Genomic DNA, 19,986 nt, shown 5'->3' on the forward strand with positions numbered 1-19,986 from the left:
TTACAGCATAGCTTCTTCATAGTACAAATGCCTCTCTCCCTTCTGGCTCCCCCCCACCCCCAACAACAACAACAAAGAGTAGAATAGAATAGAATAGACCAGACCAGGTTGGAAGAGACCTTCAAGATCATTGCATCCAACCTATCAACTACTCCAACCCACCTAATCAACTAAACCATGCAACCAAGCACCCTATCAAGTCTCCTCCTGAATGCCTCCAATGATGGAATAGTGTGGTCTTAGTGGTACAGTTCGCAACATCCCTCATCCCAGCTTGGTGTCAAGAACAGCCAAGAAGCAAGTAGCTCTCTGCATGTCTCTGGCACTGAGTCACTGTGAAGTTAGTGAACTATTTCCCATTCTGCCCTCTTTGTTATCACCTTCATTGTGCTGACACAGGGGAAGAATTTTTAAAAACAAACAAATCAGCCTGCACTGAACCTTACTGCCCTGTACAGAGTAGCTAAACAAATACCACCTGAAGCACATGCACAGCTCCTCTCTTGTGTGAATCACACAGCCTTAACCGCAGGTGAAAGTAAAGGCTAATTCCAAAGGCTTACCTGTGTCACAGATACAATTGGTCTTCTAACACGAAGCTGCAGCCTGTTTGCTCTAAATGCAAGAGTGTCACTATCAGTGTGAATCATGCTGAGAACCCTTGTGTCCAGTTCTGGGCCCCTCGGTTCAAGATGGACCGGGAACTGCTTGAAAGAGTCCAGTGCAGAGCCACAAAGATGATTAAGAGAGTGGAACATCTCCCTTGTGAGGACAGGCTGAGGAAGCTGGGGCTCTTTAACTTGAAGAAGAGGAGACTGAGAGGTGACCTCATTAATGTTTATATATATATGAAAGGCAGCATCAGAAGGACAAAGCCAGGCTCTGCTCAGTGATGTCCAATGATATAGCAAGGGACAATGGGTGCTAGCTGGAGTGGAGAAAGTTCCATGTGAACGTAAGGAAAAACTTTGTGAGGGTGACAAAACACTGGAATGGGTTGCCCAGAGAGATTGTGGAATCTCCTTCTCTGGAGACATTCAAAACCTGCATGGATGTGTTCCTGTGTAATCTACTCTAGGTGATCCTGCTCTGGCTGGAGAGTTGGACTGGATGATCTTTCAAGGTCCCTTGAACCCCTAATGTTCTGTGATTCTTTGTAATTGGGTTGCAACCCAGTTATAGAGGGACAGTTGTGAGGAGCTGGTAAAGTCCACTGCATGCAACTCTCTCAGCAAATTGCCATAGTGTCAGTGGTCCTCCAGGTTCAGGCTTTCCAAACAATCCTTCAGCACTTTCAAGAAGCAGATAATTGCTTTCAAAGCATTTAAACAATGTAGTTGATATTCCCTGGTGAGTACTGCTAGACAGTGCACTGCATCACAGGCAATAAAGCTCTTTCCAGAAGAGATGCAGATACAAAATTAAAGGTGTATTAAATCCTTCCACTGCAATAATCTTTCATATAACATCTCATGAGCTATTGCTGGTGTGCCTCTCCTGCTTCCCTCTCAGAGCTGAACAAGCAGCACTGCTCCCTTAGGTCACAGACAGATTGGCTCAAGGCGTCTCGAGAGCTTAAGCAAAAAACAAGTTCTGTCTTGACACAGAACAGGCTTAAAGGCAGGCCCCATCCCATGGCTGTTCCTCTGTCACTGCTGCTCTAAAAAAACCTTTTCAATAAAGAAAAGTATGTAAATAGTAGCGTTTTTAATTTGAATCAAATGCAAACTGATTAAGGAATACTTACAGTCTCTTTAGTAACAAAAACTTTGTTACATAACATTAATTATAATATCTTTGTAAAGCCAGCTCCTTTCTTTAGGGATATAACAGCACTGACAATCTCAAGAAACCAAGTCCCAGAACTTAGATTACACTTCCCTTTTCCTGTCTTCTTCTCTACTGCTGCTCTGGGCCTGGTCTCTGCTTTTATGATATCTGGAGGGGGAAAAAAAAAAAAAAAGAAAAGTAAAAATAGACCATTATGAAAAGGCTGTTGTCAGGTGAAAGCACAGAAGGGATAATTCCTGCAGGATGTGGGCCACACTGCTTTCCCAGAGCTGGACACAGGTACTCAGCTCCAAGTTGTACTTCAGCAACAGTTCTGTCCCTCATCACCACAACTTCCTTTAGGGCTATTGGCATATTGGCTTTTGGTGCTTGTCTGCTGGCTCTGTCCCCTTTCACATGCTCTGGTATGAGGAACTCATGCTCCAGGTCTCCAGGCTTTATAGATTCATCTGCTGCTCAGATTCATCTCTGCACAGACTTGTAACCTTTGGACATACGTTCGCAATACTGTCTTTAAAGAAAGCAAGCAAAGTAGAACAGCTCAGCAAAACAAGCAGCACAAGAAAAGCAAATGCCTGAAGGACCTTAAGCTTAGGGATTTGCTCATTGGTACGAGCAGAAAGTGGGCACTGACTTCCAGTGCTGTGTTTGCAGACCCCACTCCTGCCCCACAGGCCCTCATGCCTGCAGCTACTGCCCCTGGGAGTAGTGCAGAGAGCCAGGCTCTGCCTTACAAGGCCTCATTTCCCAGGAAAACATAACACCCAAGTCCTCACTTTCAGCCCTTGGAGATCCTTCCTATATCATCCCAGGGATGCCCCTGCAGCTGAGCTCTTGCTCCAGCAGTCCCATTCTGCCATGACTTCCTCCACAGGGTATGCAGAATCACAGAATTAACCAGGTTGGAAAAGACCTTCAAGATCATCAAGTGCAACCTATCACCCACAACATTCTGCAGCTGGACCTACATTCTTTCTCCATTTTAAAAAGGCCACAATGTGGAAAACAAAACCAACAAAAAGTAAAAGTGAAGAAAGAAACAAACCAAAAAGAGGTCTCCTTGCTTTTCTAGGCAGCAAAAGCTGTGCCCCTTCAGACAGAGCAGGGTTGGCAAAGAGCTTTCTTCTTGCCACTGTCACTGCCTTACAATTCCTGCCATTGTCCTGGGCACTGCAGGAGCACAGGAGAAACAAAACACTGACATGGCTCACAGTTGAATCCCACATAGCTCTGTGCTGCCAAAACACACCAGAGCCTGCCACCGCCCAGCACACCTGGGGAACACAACAATTTGAGCCCTGCCAGCTTCACCAGGAGCTACAAAGAGCTTCAGAGATGGCTATGGGAGGTGGTGGTGCCCATATTAATTCCTCCACCCTCCCTAAATCCACCATGCTCCCTACAAGAGGGAGTGCAGACTGGAGCCATGGCTTGTTGCCCATCAGCTACCCACAGCACTGGTTACAGAACTGGTTTCCCTTTCAGACATCCACAGTGTGCAAGGAGTGACAACTGAGACTCTGATCTGAGAGAGTGCAACTAAGGCAACTCAAGCAAACCATCAAACCCTCGTTTTTCCAAGTGAAGTGCCAGATCAAAGTCAGGCTGGCAAGTGCCAAAGCACACAATGTCCCTACAAGGCTGACAAAGCAGATCAGCGTCTTTCCAACTGTGATGCAGACATAGATGCTGCTGAAACCTCTTCTAGAGTACTGTGTGCTGAGGTTTCATCTGGAATACTATGTCCAATTCTGTCCCTGGTTTAAGAAAGACAAGGAACTACTTGAGAGGATACAGCAAGAGGCTGTGAAGATAGCTGGGGGACTGAAACATATCTCTTATGAAGAAGGCTGAGGGACTTGGGGCTTTGTGGCCTAGACAAGACTGAAGTAGGATCTTAGCAGTGCTTATAAATACTTAAAGGATAGGTTTCAGGAAGATGGGAAAAGTCTTTGTCAGTGGTGCCCAGTGACAGGGCACAAGATAATGGGCACAAATTGAAGGTAGGAAGTTCCTTTTAAACACAAGGAGGAACACCTCTCTTCGAGTGTGGTAGAGCCCTGGAACAGGCTGCCCAGAGAGGTAGTGGAATCTCCCATTTCTGGAGCCATTCAAAACCCAGCTGGGTGCTGTCCTGTGCAACCTGAACCTGCTCTGTCAGCAGGGATAGACTAGATGATTTCCAGGAGTCCCTTCCAACCCCTGTGATTCTGTGTGAAAGCACTGCAGATGGAGGCCATTTTGCTCACGCTTTCAGGGGCTGGGCTAGGCTCTGTCTCAGGCTGGGATCTAGAGCATGTCATCTGTTTTGACAAGCTGAGAGAGGAAATGTCTCCTTGTGCAAACTGACAGTAACCCAAGGGATATGCTGCATGGAAGCAGCTGCTATGAGGGTTTGCAAAAAACATTCCCCAGCCAGGGCAACCTATGCCTGTTCTTCAAAGAAATGCTTATTGTCATGCTTGGGCAGAACCAGTCTTTCAACACAGGACCCATTCCAGGCTCTCCAGAGAGGCTAGGCCAGAATCCTTCACTTTGGTTAGAAATGGAAGGAGCACAATCAAGGACACTGTCTGTGTAAAAAGACCATCCTGGAAGCAGGAGGTGAAGTTTCTTGCAGAAGAACTAAGTGTCCATCAAACACTGAAGAACCCCTAGAAAAGCAGAACTGGACTGGCTGTCACTTGTCACATTGTGTACCTCAGCCTTGTCTTGATGCTGCCACCACTTCTAAGAAGCCATAAGCTCTACTTTATATGAGCAACTTGGGCCCTGTCAGGCTTTGTCTGGACTTGTCTTGGCCTGCCAGGAGCTGTTATAGCTTGTTTTGCTGTTACAATTGTCTAACAACCAGGTGACTGCTACCAGCTTTGTCTTAGTTTGTGTACAGCTAGCTTGTGTGGCACTGCCTATGCATTGCTGTAACTCATAGGCTCAAAGTTCCAGGCAGCAGCCCGGGAAACTGCTGGGCCTGGAGCACAGCTAACACATGCAGGGGTTTGCATGGTTGGGGGCACAGAGGGGCTCAGGGTCCCTGTTCCACCAATGGTAGTGACATGCCACGATCTGCCAGACACTGGAACAGCGCTCCCTGAGCCTCCACCCAGGCTGAGCTCTGCTGGGGGAGGATACAGCTTTGCCAGTCTTGCGCTGCAGGCAGTGCTTCATAGAATGATTAGAATGCTTTAGGTTGGAAGGGATCTTCAAAGCTCAGCTAGTCCAGTTGCCCTACAGGGACTAGGGACATCTTCAACTAGACCAGGTTGCTTAGAGCCCTGTCCAACCTGACCTTGAATGTTTCTAGGGATGGGACATCTACCACTTCTCTGGGCAGCACGTTCTAGTGTTTCACCACCCTCAAGCATGTGACATATGTCAACCACCCCATAAACAGTAATTTTCTTACATAATGTGGAACAATGAACCAGGGGTGACCAAGGTGTGATTTTTACACATAGATGACCCAAGACTGAAAAAGAAGCCAGAAGTGTTATGCTCTTCCCTGTGACAAACTCACTGTAGGCCCTTTGCACCTGCAACTTCAGTCACTGACACCAGGATTCAGAGCAGCATTAGAAGAGGCAGGCACAAGGAAGTTTACATCACTGAGCTGCAGATTATTTTGACTGTTAAGAATTAGCATCATTGTAACTGGACAAGAAATCTTTGACTAGAACACTGAAACTTTGTGTGCAAGTTCTTTTTGCTGGTCCAAGAGTCAAACAAATAGGTGGCAACAACCTCCCCTACCTTGGACTGGCAAAAGCACTCAGCAGCAATACAGACAGTACTCTAATGTTGCCATCCTGAAGTCCTACCACTTCAATTGCAGTATTTTGGCAGCTGGTGGGTTTTGGTGCTCCAGTAGCACCAAGAAAAGCAAAAGGGATACAGGGGCAGGAAACCCCATCCAAATGCAAAACCATCCATCATCCACATCACCTCGATACAATGCTTGAGCTTGTTTCAGAGACAGCATTCACTAAGAGGGACAGAACAGCTGTGGTCACATAAAATACCTTGTGGCATCTTTTAAGCAAGTCACTGTATTGGCCTTCAAAGGTAGAAGAGCTGCAGTTCTTTGAATTAAAACTGCTTTGGAGGGTCTTGAAGTTTCCCTGCTTCAGCATGCATCAGATGCTCCCAGTGCAGGCTAGGAAAAATTAAAACACATTTTGTGCACTAACAGAAAGGCACAAATGGAAGCTGTTTGGTCAGACAGGACACATGAAACTCATACAAGTCAGAAACATGGGCACACTTTACACCTCACCAGCCAGTACAGGGCTAGAAGGAACTATTTCTCCTCTAGCCTGAGAAGCCCCTGAAGGCTGGGTAAAACTAAGGCCTTGGGAGGGGGGGGGGGGGGGGGGGGGGGGGAAGGAGGGGGAGATGAGAAGGAATAGCAAATCTTGCCATGAGTGGCATATAAACACAAATCTAATCCCAGGCTGCCACCCTGGCCTTCAATGTTTTTGTGGTGGTTTATTTTGTTAGCTTGTTTGGGGGGTGTGTGTGCTCTCCTTTAAAGCAGGTCAACAGCAGCCCCTCACAAAGCAGATGAGGCTTGGTGCAGAGCTGGTCTGTGCCAGGCAGGGGTAATTGGTATGAAGATTAGCCAAGGGCAAATACCAAAGAACAGGGCTGCACTTCCTTAAGCCTCTCAGGAACTTTCCACCATCTTGCTGAAGTTTTGCTACCAAATGCCTGTGCTCTGCCTCTGGCAGACCAGCCTGACTAGGGGGTGATGGGGCACCCCTGTGCCATCTCCATGCAGCATGTCTGGGACACCTACGGGAGCTCCCCTGAGGCTCCCACTTCGGTGCCAAAAGGCATACAATGTATTCCAAGTGAAACAGGATTTTTTAATATCACATATCCAAACAATAGTTCTCATTTCAAAATGCAAAATAGGTCCTTTGAAGATCAGCTGCTCCTAGGCCACGTGAGCAGGGTGGGGTGCAGCTGACTGGCACAACTGTTGAGGTCAGACCTCGTTTCTTTGGTAAGACACATGCCGGGAACAAATGTGAATGCAGAGCTGTACCAAAAACGTCCATTTAGACGACTAATTACGCCTCCATGTCCCCTCATTAAGAGATTTGCATTTCAAAACAGTCAATATACATTAAATAACTCTCTCACATCTAAACAGCAAACATGTGAAGCAGCATCTCTTCTGCTCCCCCCCTTCCCCCCCCCGTTTCTAAGACCAAGCAAGACATGGGAGAGAAGGGAAACATTAAAAAGAGGCTGTCTGTCTCACACAGTTTATTTAACAATAGGTAATAAGAAATCAATTTTTAACAGTCTATACAGTGATCGAAAGTTCATATTTATAAGTAATCAACTTTAATTGCATGATTTACAACATTTGAGGGTTTGTTTTGTTGGGTTGTGGTGTTGGGTGTTTTTTTGTTTTTTTTTTTTGCTTTCTATGTTCAAGTTTTACAGAAAAGTGGAAGAGGGTGGGAAGAAAAGGGGCAAGGGGGAGGAGAGAGAGAGAGAGAGAGAGAAAGCAAGCATAAAGAAGAAACCCCAGGGGACTCTCTTATTTTCTCCTCAGGTTAAAATCATCCCATTGGAATTGTTCCTTACCCTCTTCTTTCTTATTTAATATTTTGTTTTTTAAGATTTATTTTTTTTTCCTTTGTTAGATGTAAAAATAACAACACCCCCACCCCACCCCCCACCCCCAAAAAAAAAACTCTTTCAAGAAAACAGAAACCACAATATATATACTACATCCATTTGGCAGCTGCCCCTGTGTATTTGCAAAAGAAAAACGTTTGTCTTCTCTCTACATGTACAAATTACTTTAATACTTGAAGTTTTGTTTTTGTTTTGTTGTTTTTTTTTCTTTCCTTTAAGCTCAGACTCTTGTATAGAAAAAAATTCTTGGGAGGACAAAAGTAGACTTCAGGAGGGGACTGAGTTATTTAATATTTTTTACATGATTTTTTTTTCCTTCTTCTTCAAAGAATTGACATATTTCCAACCAAAGAGGAGGAGGGGGGGGGGGAAAAAAAAATACCACCACCCCCAAAAGATCAGTATTTTTATATATATATATTTATATATGTAATGTATTTCCTTTTTTTAAAGCAACATTAACCCCCTTTTGTCCTCCGGTTTTAGGTGAAGTTTCTCCTGTGGTTTGGTTTGGTGTTTGTTTTGTTTTTCCTTCTCGTGGTGTGTGGTTTTGTTGCTGTTTTGTTGGTTCTCTGTTTGTTGGTTTTGGTTTTGTTTTTTGCAGTGACACCAAGCAAAAAAAACCAAAACCAAAACAACAAACCACCAGAATAGGGAAAACGTTTACCATCTGCCTCAGTAAATAATAACTATCAATATTACATATTTGCATTAATTTAAAACCAAAACAAAACAAAAAACAAACCCCAAAATAAAATAAAACCTATTGGAAGCCTGAGTCCAGGGCATCCTTTGGTGAACAGCCCAAAAGACCACCCCCCTCCTTCCCCAGACCTCCCCAACGCACGCAAGGAGGAAAAAAAAATCACAAACCCCGTAAGACCAACTGAACAAAAAAAAAAAGAAGGACTGGTTATGATTCCAGCCATAACAAAAATATATTCTTTGTACTTTACTGTCCCTCAGGTTCATTGTTGGTATGGTTTTGTTTTGTCTTTTTTTTTTTTTTCTTTTTGTCTTTTTTTTTTTTAAAACCACAAACTACTTGCTGCAGAGTTCTCAGATGTGTTCCAGGGAAAAATGTCGTTTTTAGCTAAGAAAGATTCAAAAAAATTCGTCTTCAGTACAAAAAGTCTTGAGAAAATAAGTTGTTTTTTTTTCTTTTCTTATTTTTTTTTTTAAACCTTTTTTTTTTTTATTATTATTATTATTGTTTTGCTCCCAAAATGCTACAATGTGTCTAGTGTATGTCTAGTGTACTCTGTGAAAGGTTTGAATTCAAGTCTGAGTTCTCGGAGCTGAGCCCCAGTTCCGTGGCGCTTGTACCATGGAGGCCTGCCATGCCGGGATTGCTAGCAAGCTGGGAAAGCATTGCACTCTGGTCCGGGCTGGCAAAGTGCCCTTGATCCATGGGGTTAGCCTGGGCAGCTACCAGTCCTGGATGTGGGGAGCTGGTCTGCGGGGAGACGTGGTGTGGAGAAGGCTGAGGTTGCATCCGAGGGGATGGGCTGGAATGGGGGGGCTGGGACTGGGGCCGCGGGGAGGGTACAGGCTGCGGAGAACGCACTTGATTGGTGAGCGATGAAGGGAGCTGCTGGCCCTGTAGGTGTGGGGACTGGGCCTGATTGGGGAGCATGTGCTGTTGGGGGCTCATAGGATTGGGCTGAGCTGGGGACCCCATCTGCTGCTGAAGTAGCCTCTGCTGGAAAGCCTGCTGCAAGCTAGCTCCTGTCTCTGCACTCATCGCTTGTGGAAGCTGGCTTATTTGTCCCATGTTTCCTTGCTGCATCTGCTGCATGTGATGCTGCATTCGCTGCTGCTGTTGCTGCTGCTGCTGCTGTTGGGGATACCCGACGCCCTGGGGCTGCTGAAACTGGTTGTGGTTGGCCATCCCTGGCCCCAGTGCTGGTCCTGCTCCCTGCTGCTGCTGCTGCTGCTGGTGGCGCTGCTGTTCAATCATCTGGTGCCGCCTCATCAGGAGGTCTCGGAACTGGGGAGCCATCCCCGAGTGATTCATATTCATCTGCTGCGCCTGAGGATTCATTCCAGCCATGGCCTGCTGCGGCTGCTGCTGCGGCTGCTGCTGGGTCATGCTGGGTCTCTGCACACCCGCTTGCATGGGGTTCATGTTCTGCATGGCTGGGTTGGGATGCACCCCTCCTTGCTGCCCTTGCATGGCCTGCTGTGGCTGGAGACCCGGCTGACCCTGAGGGATGCCAGGCTGACCTGCCATCCCCTGGGGGTTCTGGGACCCTGCGTACTTGGCAGCCCGCTGCTTGATGAAAGCAGCCAGCAGCTGAGGATTGGAGTGAAGGATGTTAAGCACCTGCTGCTGCTGCATGGGTGAGCTGGGAGACCTGAGAGTCCGCAGTAGGTTTTGTAAGGCTGCCTGGGGCAGAGGTGGTTGTTTGGGTTGAGCAGTGCCAGGTACCTGACCCATCCCTGGCTGAGGTGCCATATTCATCGGCTGACCCGGCTGGGCTACTGACATCATGGATGGTCTCTGCATTCCTGGCTGCAGCTGAGCTTGGGGTAAGCCACCCTGCACCCACGGCGGCTGCTGCTGGATTCCTGCTGGCCCCATTCCTTGATCTATATGGCCACCAGGACCTCTGCCTATCTGCGGAGGGTTCATTCCCATAGGTGGCATCTGGGGCATCTGGTGCTGAATTGGCCTTTGGAAGATCTGAACCTGTGCCATCTGACGCTGGGTCTCTGCTGCCCGCTGGATCTGCATGGCCATTTCCACTGCTGCTGGAGGAGGACCCTGAACTGGCGGTTGAGGTGGCTGGGGTGGAGTCGGAGGAGTCACCTGGCCACCTGCCTTGCCCTGGGACACAGCACTGGGGGGCTGAGTTCTTGGCATGGTGTAGGGCGGCATGCTGTTGGGAGGTGCAGGTTGAGGCTGTGAGGCAGGCTGAGGAGGAGGCTGCGGCTGTGGGGTTTGCGGTGTTGGGGGCTGCTGGCCCGTTGGAGTCGTCGGGGTGGCTGGTGTGGGTGAGGGCAATCCCTGCTGCTGGCCTACCACACCGGTCCGCTGCATGCTTGCCATCCGCCTCCGGAGCATCTGTGCCTGCTGCAGGCGGTGCTGAAGCTGCTGTTGACGAAGCTTGTGTTTGATGTTGAGGCAGAAGGGCACCGGGCACTTGTTCTCTTGGCAGTGCTTTGCGTGGTAGCAGCAGAGAGCGATGAGCTGCTTGCAGATGGGGCAGCCTCCGTTGGTTTTGCGTTTGCAGCCTTTGGTGTGCTGGACAACCCGCTTCATCTTCTGGCAGGAAGGCAGCGAGCAGTTGGCGTTCCGACACTGGCAGGCGTGGACCAGAGACTGGATGCAGCGCTGGATGCTCAGGCGGCGGGAATCGCCGGGGCTCTGCGTGGTGGCGGTCTGCTGGTTGTTGCTCTCGTCATCTAGACCGAGGCCTAATTTTTCCATCTTGTGGTCATGGTTTTTAGTGTTATAGCAGGTGATGCACAGGTCATAATCCTGGAAAGACATGGGAGGAAGAAGTTAGCAGTGCTCCTGAAGCTCCATACGATAAATAAGTAACTTCACACCGCCTCGACAAATTAGTCCCAGTCTGTTTCAGGCAAATTGTTGCTCTGAGGAAAAACTGAATCTTTCATTGCCATGCTCAGGTACTACAGAAGGAATAAATCCGAATCATAGCCAGGGAAAAAGTGTGTGGGTGTGAGGATGTCTGAAATCTATACAAATATATATACATGGCTTGAAAAACAAGTTTGCTCTGCACTAATAAGTCGCACTCATCTGGGGCAGAAACATCCCCCTCTTTCCTGACAGGAAAGGAGAAGAAAAAGGTAAAGAACAAGTAACTGTCCACCTGCTGCTGCTTCCAGCAAAGAGGGCAAGAGAGGTTACCAGTTTTCAAAGTGAAAAAGAGAATGAAAGCGGCATTTTCTGTTTTCAGGTGAGTTAAACAGCAAAGAGTGCTGACAGAGGAACAGAGCAGCATTTACATTCTGTGAAAGCAACAGCACACAACTTGGAGCTCGCTCCACAATTGATCTTCAACAACAACAACAAAAATTCAACTCCTCAGGTTTCAATAATCCACAGGAAATTCAGAATTTATTTTCTGGTACATAGAAGGAAATGGGAGCATCAAATTTTAATCAGAGGTTTTCAGAGCTGCATCCGAGACAGTCATTTTCTTCCAGCAAGCAAAGAAATTAAGTTACAAGCCCAGTTCAAGGTTAGTCCAGTTTCTGTAGGACACAGTATTGACCACTAGGCTTGATCTTCAAACACACTAGTACTGAAAACACTTCTGAAGACAAAAATGTTGTTTAGAGCTTTCTACAGAAACGACAGGGTAGATGAAGAGGCCCCTAAGTGTAGGAATCTGACTTCTAGCAAAACAAAACCTCTACAGCATTAAACCAGTGGAGAGCCCTAATTACAGAAATACTGCACCAGCACCACTTCTGACTCTGGAAAAAGAAAGGACATGCTGCTCTTCAGTCATCAGCAGCTCCTACTATTACAGCTCAAGCAATTGCTACAGCTCCCAACTGCTTAAGCAGCAGCACCTTAAATGAACATCCGGAAATACAATTCTGCTTCAGTTCTCCACAGCTTTAAAAGCAGAAAACAAAAATCACACACTAAGTAGTGGATCAGTAGAACTGCTTGTTGTGGAAAACATTTCCTCTCCTTTCTTTCTGAACTGAGAAAATGGTTTGGGTAAGGAACACTCTGGACACAAAGACACAGGGACCTAAGGAGGGAAAACTTCAGCAAGCTTACCTCACAAACAGTGCAGTGCCATCTGGTCTCCACATGATGCTTGCACTCATTGCAGGTGTAAACAAAACGGTCCTGGCTCTGGGTATGCAGTTCCACCAGCATGCACATGGTAGACCACTGAGCCCTTCGTAGTGAGGAGAACTCGAGGTGCTTGTCTCTAGCAAGGGTCAGGAAAGCATCACGCCCATCCATCAGGTCACACGGAATGAGCGGGTCAGGCTCAATGATGGGGGGCAGGGAGTTGGCTGTAGGGCCAGCAATGAGACGAATGACAAAGAAGACCTGCAAAGTAAAAAGACAATATTCAAGTACTTATCAAGATGCTAGGGTCACCAAGCTTTGTAACACACAGCATACAATTCCAGGATCAGCTAACACTTGAATGATGTGCTGATGTGCTGCCAGGGTGATGTGCTTTTGAGGGCTGGGAAATTTCAAACATCTGAGTGCCCTGCAGGTTCACCTTCTTCAGAAGCACTAAGTAAAGAACACTAGACTCAACAGTATCAGTAAAACTACCGTGACCATCTACTCTGTTAAAGAGTTCTGTGCAAGGACAGTTGTATTTATTCCCACTGCACTCAACAGCAAAGAGCACCAAGACTTACTGCTACTTGTCTGCTGTGCAACTCAATTCTCCAGCCAAACTTGCATAATTTACAGGGCATGACTCTGAAGTATTAAAGCTGTTTACAGCTCTCTACCTAAGTATTTATTTCTCATACTGTCAACTCTTACCTCCTTGTGCTTCTCCATAGTGGCATACAGCTTTTGGGAGAGGTCATTGGACACATTGGGCATGCCAGGCTTTTTCTTATTGCCACGACTCAAGCTGCTCTTGTTCTTACTTGTCTTCTTGTTGTTCTTCTTTTTGGCATTTTTGCTGTCTCCCTTGCTCACCTATTAATTTTAAAGGCATATTATGTCAGGCATTTAAGTCACACCACATCAGCACTCAATTACTTTCACAGCTTCTATAACGGCAGAACACGAGGCACTACACAATAATTTACTCTGAAGACACTTACCAGGGTGCCCTGAAACATTAAACAGAATCACTTCAGAGGGTATCAAAATCAGCAATACATAGTTCTAGAAATATTAAAGGATAAATGCTCAGGAGGTGCAAGGGAAACATCATTTACTGAAACTTGTTTGTCTGCTCTAGCTGCACACTGAAAAGCCTCTTGGATGATCACAAAGGGGTTCAGCAGATGGCTCTGCAATACAACTCAAAACTAAAAATTAACTGTAAAGTACAACTGATATTGCACTAAACAGAGGTAAGAAAGACCTGATCCACCTAGATTTAGCTGTTACAGCTCTGACAGATATTTAGTTTTCAACAGACTGCATTGAACTGATTTTGTTATGAAGCTATTGCGAGTCCAAAAGGCATTAACAGTTCAATTTCTGTATGTACCTTCCTCCTGTCATATCCTGCAATAGTCAAACAAAACAGGTCAGCTTAATTTCAACCATAATCAACTAGCAATGAACAGTTCATTCTCTATGCTTCTCAGAGGACCCATCCAAACACTACAGCATATGATGATCAAGGATCAAAGCAATTCTTTTCCAAATAAGCATTTTTCCTAAGCTTAAAATAACTTTGTCAGGATGGAAATTTCCAGAGAACATGAATGACTACCTCTTCATTTCAGAGTGCAGTTTATTATGGCCTCATTTTTGAGAGATGAAACATGGGGGGGTCAATAAAAAGTTACAACAATTTCTAATAATAAAGGTTAAATAGTAACATGTTGCAAGCTTCCCCCACCACGGGTTTTGGGGGCAAACTGCTGTGAAGGATCAGCTAACAGTGCTGACCAACCCCGCACATGGAGCTAGGGCAATTCCTCAGGGCTGGCTTCTGGTATATTACCAAGATGAAGATTTGCAGCTATGCCAAGTGGAAACCAAACCTTTAAATAATACCTTCCTAAGTAAAAAGTTTGTCAATGCAAATTTGATATCAAGTTGCCCAATTCCCAGGTGGTTATTGCACTTCATTTAATCAAAGACCTTGGAAGAGGTATTGCAAATAGCATCACAAGAGAGCCACAAATTCCAGTTTAATGTTAAACCTAACTTTTTTTTTTGATCCAAAGGAAGAAGGCTCATTCTAATCCCAACAAAAATCTAATAAGGTGATGAAGCAGCAGTGTTTAAACAGAGTTAACTAACAACTTCTACCATCCTTAGCCTAGAAATTCACTGCCCCTTCCATAAGAACTCAGAAGAATCAAGGAGAGGCAGATGCCTAAATTCTGCATCTGTTAATTTCCAAAAGTATAGTTCAGTTAATAGGCAGAGGAATGTGAAAGCACAGTTGTTGTATGTTCTCTGAAAAAAAAAAACCCAACAAACCAAAAACCCACAAACCACCCCCCACAAAAAAAATGCTCAAGATACAGGAAAGAAATTACTCTGGGTTAAGCAGCCCAACAACAGGTCCGCAGTAATTTCTGCTTTGGATTCTCAATGGTTTACATCCTTCTACTTTAAAAAACCCCTCTGCAGAATAAACTACTGAATTACAGCACTCCTGCTTTCTTACAATATTCTGCTGAGATTGGTATAACAACATCCAAGTTAGAAAAAGAAGAGTCAGCCACTATTCAGAAGCTAAAGCTTAAGGAAAAAGCTTCCAAGTCAGGTTGAAGCATGAACATTGATCATTGGTTTTCAGAAGTAAAATATTCAGCTAGCAGCTGTTTCAGTCTAATTGGCTTTGGTAATTAGTTAGGCTTATAGCCATATGAACAGCCACTGCTCATATGAGTGTAGCTTAGTGGCATTTTAACAGCTCTGAATAATAAAATGTAAAATAGAGATGTATATTAAGAGAAGCTAGGAAGGTGAAAAAAAGCCAATTAACCAAAGTGCCTAAGCACTCTTATTTTTAAAATCAGCCATATGTAATCACAACTTATACATCAGATCATGAAATAGCAGAAGCATTCTTACATCTGTGCTTTCATTGCTAGTGTTTTCTTCTCTCTTTCGTTCTTCTTCCTCTTGCTCTAACTCCTTAATACTCTCCTCTAGAACATTAGGCCAGAAATCCCCTTCAAAGTAAGGTAGCTCTTTTGCACTTGTTAGACGATCTTCTGTTGCCTGCTTAAATATATCCTGAAAAAAGAGCAAAACACTTGGTTACTACTATTAAAAGGCACCTAAGTAAAAGCAACCTTTTCAGCAAGTGACAAAAGGCCTCAGCAGATCAAACAAAAGAGAGCTTAATGCTTCAATTTTGAGAGCATAGTAAGTGCAGATTTAACACTGCATTGAGTGCAGGAAGTTTGTCAAATACATTTCAAATGTCTGGAGAAATAAATCATTACCATGTGCTAGCCTTCAATACACATACTTACCAAATGGGACAATAAAAGCTCTGGAACTGTTGGCACACTCTAAACTCCTGATAATTCCAAAGCATTTTACATGCTTCTAATTACGTCAGCAGCCTAACTTTGCCATTTCATTTCACACAGCAAGATTAAAGAGACCATACATTTTCTTTGTGTTAATGAAATGTTCTTCTTTATTCTTCTTCCTCAAGAAATTAGTTTGTTCTATGGAATCCTTTCAAATCTCTCTCCAGAACAATTTCAAGAGCTACACGCTTTGAAGAGGACTCTGAACTTTTAGTGCTCAATTCACTTTAAACCAATACAGTAAACTCCAAGGAACAAACACATTACACAGGCAAGGAGGGAACCAAGACAAAGCTGATGAAACCTCCCCCCTCTGCCCCCAGTACAAACCAAGACAAAGCTGATGAAACCTCCCCCCTCTGCCCCCCAGTACAAACACTTAACAAACCTTGTAATCGTGGACAATGCGCTCTGACACAGATTTGTCCAGCATCTTTTTGTACCACTCTTGCAGTCGTTTGGGTTTGGGTATCTTTTGGTCAGGAGGATGGCAATGGAAGATGTAGTCATCTCCTTCACTAGGTGGGCATGCCCAGATATGTCCAGTAGTATACCTAGTACCAGTAGACAAAAAGAAAGGCAGATGTGGGCTTTGACTATTAATGTTGGAGCTTGCTCTCCTCTCTGCCACGAGATGGAGCCACCACAAAGTTGGCTGGTGTCACCAGATGGACAATAATTACAGCTCTCCAAGATTTAATTGCAGTGTTCATTCCAGCTTCAACTCATGTGACAGCACTGCCAGCTTTTCACTAATTTTTAAAAATTCAGTGCTATATGTAGAGTAGTTTACATTAGTGTGCAGGGTTTCCAGTCTGGATTAAAAATGAGGCCTAACAGAGACCTAAAATTGCCGCTTCCCAACTAACTACTAAGAGAAAGACAGACATTAGGTAGTAAATGTCAGAATTCCTATTTTCCACTAGCAGCTGCAGAGAATATAATGCAGCAAAGATCACTTCTCCATCTTCAGTTCTTCTCTATTAGTTTTGGAGAACTCCAGTAGGAGGAATAATCAGATCTCAAGTTAGAAAAAATAACCATCCTTGCCATGCTGAGAAATGTCTCTGCAGAACTCTACCCAAACCCTAGCAACTGCAGCCAGTTGCCATTCCTTCTGCCTGAGAAGGGAGAGATGATACTGTGCGACCAATATTGTTTTCCCCAAATGAGAACCTGATGTCATCCATTAGCACAGAAAACAGCATTAAGTAAAACTAAGGCCTGAACTCCATGCAGCAACTTCACAGGCTCACAGGTTAGAAAATACACAATAAAAACAAACAGATAAAAGCTCTGAAGTATAACATAGGCTTCTGGAGCACTATGGAATGTATCATCTCACTGAGGTACTGACAACAGTACCACCCATCTCTGCTCTGACTTCCCTAATTTTTCTTATGCACCTACTCTAAACATAGTTCCTAACATTTTTTCAATAATAACTCTTTGCCAAGCTACCCTGGATACCTCTGACAACAGACTGATGTTTGACTGCCTTTTCTACTTCAGTAATCATGATCACCTTTCTCATTTCTTCAGTTCTGTCTTTTCCTTTGTGCTGTCCAAAGAACATTTGCCTTCCTCCTTCCTCTAACTTTTCAGTTTCTCACTTCAACTACTGGTTCTGTAAGAGATTTCTTAGAGGCCTATATACAGCCATCACAGAGTTAATCAGTACAGACAGAATTCTCCTTATAAACATGAGTAAGAACTTGCTAGCCCAAAAGAATGACCTGATTAAGGCAGTAGCATTACAAAAGGACTGCACTATCAACAAGGCCAGCAAAATTTTATGGTCCAGATAAAAAGGATCACTTTTTCTGCTTAGACTTAAAGAAGTTTTATACAAGTCTGGAAACCTAAAAATATCTGAAGTATAAACCTTGCCTGCAAGGCCTGCAATCCCCTTTTCCTCTTTTCTCAACTGCACACAGTTGTTGCCAAGTTATTCTGTTATCGGTTGATATTTATGCACCACATTCTGCACAACCAGGATGTACCAATTACATTTCCAATAAGAACCACCTAGCACAAATGCTGCACAGAACACATTTAAAAATGCTTACCCTAGTTTCTTGACATATTCTAGATATCCTATTAGTATTTCATGATAGACAGCAGTCCTCAAGCATTTAGGGCGGAAGAAGTGAACACTGTCAAGGTAAGATATATACACACGCCTGAAAAACAGGAAGCAAACCAAAAGAAGGCATGATGAGAAGCAGATTTCAAAGTAGTTCTACAAGTTTATCCATGTTATTTTATACATTTGAAGCATTCAGCCATCTTCAAAGCCTCTGATCCTAATTTACCTCTAGAAACTCAGCTTTCTTTTGATAACCTAATATCCTAACCTCATCTCTCTAGAACTATTCCTCAGTTCAAGGAGGACAGGGAACTGCTTGAAAGAGTCCAGCACAGAGCCACAAAGATGATTAAGGGTGTAGAGCATCTCCCTTATGAGGATAGGCTGAGGGAGCTGGGGCTCTTCAGCTTGGAGAAGAGGAGACTGAGAGGTGACCTCATTAATAATGTTTATAAATATGTGAATGGCAAGTGTCAGGAGGACAGAGCCAGGCTCTTCTCAGCAATACAGCACAAGCAACAATGGGTGCTAGCTGGAGCGGAGAAAGTTTCATGTGAACGTAAGGAAAAACTTTGTGAGGGTGACAAAACAATGGAGCAGGCTGCCCAGAGAGGTTGTGGAGTCTCCTTCTCTGGAGACATTCAAAACCTGCCTGGACACATTCCTGTGTGACCTACTCTAGGTGATCCTGTCCTTGTGGTGGGGTTGGACTGGAAGATCTTTTGAGGTCCCTTCCAACACCCAGTGTTCTGTGGTCCAAACTCTTCTTTGAGAATAGTGACAACTGATCCTTCAAAGTCAACACAGACTGCCTACCAGAATCCCCAGTGAGCAGTGACTCCAAGGACATATTCCCTACAGAAGCTACTTTGTTTCTAGAAGCTAACAGCACTAGCAGTGTTCACACTGAAGCTCCATACCGAACTTCAGAAGGTTGACTCAGTTGAGAGGGCACCATAATGAAATACACTTTCACGCAGCTCCTCACCTTTGATTGGGTGGAGGACAGTCTGAGCCATACTCCTGTACGTGCATCCCAAAGAAGCACAAGTCCACTCCATCAATCTCCTCGAAGGCAAAAAGCGCTTTTGTTCGGTAAGGGAAAGATTCGGCCATCTCTCCGCTGTCTACAAACCTGCAGGTAGCACAGGGTAAAATGAACACCAAGTGTATTCACCTGTTAGAGGATACATGTCACTAGGTAAAGGGATCAATGATGAGGGCTACTCCAAGAGTAACTTCTGTGTCATGATTTCAAGTTAAACACTTACAGACTACTCAAATACAAGGCATCCATATTTTACTATGATAAAGATGATACTTCCCACAGCTAATATATCTGCCGTCGTAACATCTGTTTGTTAAGAGCTGGTCCGTGGGGAAGTTCTGAATACAACGGTACTATTTTAAACAGTGGCATGTAAGCCAATCCAGTATCTTCCACCTTCCCCAGAAGAAAGCAAAACTCAAAATGGAATGAGCATACCTTGCTTTCATTCCTGGTTTTACTTCGACGGTTTTGTCTGATGCGTGCACCACCCTAACTGTAACCTCTCCTGCCTCAGGGTGATTCTGTCGTCTTAGGAAATCATTGACTCTGTTCTCCAGAAAGGTACCAAGTCTTGTGGCTGGCAACCCTGCAGAAGCAAAATACATCTCTAGATATATACAAAACGGAACTGTGTAAATGTGATTTCTCTATTCAGATGCTAAACGAGAAGTGACTCTCTCTTGCATGCAGTCTGTTATCATAAATTAAAGCTTTATCTTTAAACACTAAGATTTCTGGGTGGGGGTGAGCTGCTTTTCATCTGCAGGCATGCATATGGTTTATGCATTATTTAAATCAAGAAAGATTCTGTACTTCAACCCAATTTCTATCTGTCTTGAAGTCAATCACAATTAAGGCTTCTCCTGAATAGAAGCTGTTTATTAAACTGGATTACCAAAGACTGCTCTCAGACAGCTCCAGGAGCAGACACTGCATTTGGATGTATGTTCTGTCTACAAAGCCACACTAGTCAAGTTAGTCTCTCCACTTGTCAAAAGAATACATTTCAATAAAAGAAAGAACAACTAAATACAAATGTACTGTAAGTAATGCAGTTTAGAAGCTTCTTCACCATAAGGGTGGTGAGACACTGAAACAGGTTACCCAGGGGGATGGTGGATGCCCCATCCCTTGATGTTCCTAAGGCCAGGCTGGATATGGCTCTGGGCAACCTGATCTAGTGGAAGGTGTCCCT

At 44.6% G+C, this 19,986-nt stretch overlaps 1 protein-coding gene across 2 annotated transcripts in view; it reads right to left on the reverse strand.

Annotated features, from left to right (window-relative positions):
* Positions 1 to 8,470: 8,470 nt before the first annotated feature.
* EP300 (E1A binding protein p300) overlaps positions 8,471 to 19,986 on the reverse strand; it is a 61,445-nt gene continuing 49,929 nt past the window's right edge. For both annotated transcript variants that reach the window (XM_054168117.1, XM_054168116.1), the window contains exons 24-31: positions 19,227 to 19,377; positions 18,729 to 18,875; positions 17,721 to 17,834; positions 16,040 to 16,205; positions 15,182 to 15,346; positions 12,950 to 13,111; positions 12,212 to 12,493; positions 8,471 to 10,927 (exon numbers count right to left, since the gene is read on the reverse strand). In XM_054168117.1, the coding sequence (XP_054024092.1) occupies positions 8,684 to 10,927; positions 12,212 to 12,493; positions 12,950 to 13,111; positions 15,182 to 15,346; positions 16,040 to 16,205; positions 17,721 to 17,834; positions 18,729 to 18,875; positions 19,227 to 19,377 (3,431 nt within the window). In that variant the 3' untranslated portion in view covers positions 8,471 to 8,683. The remainder of the gene's footprint in view (positions 10,928 to 12,211; positions 12,494 to 12,949; positions 13,112 to 15,181; positions 15,347 to 16,039; positions 16,206 to 17,720; positions 17,835 to 18,728; positions 18,876 to 19,226; positions 19,378 to 19,986) is intronic.

This window comes from Dryobates pubescens, chromosome 15 (genome assembly GCF_014839835.1).
Source record: "Dryobates pubescens isolate bDryPub1 chromosome 15, bDryPub1.pri, whole genome shotgun sequence".
NCBI lineage: Eukaryota > Metazoa > Chordata > Aves > Piciformes > Picidae > Dryobates > Dryobates pubescens.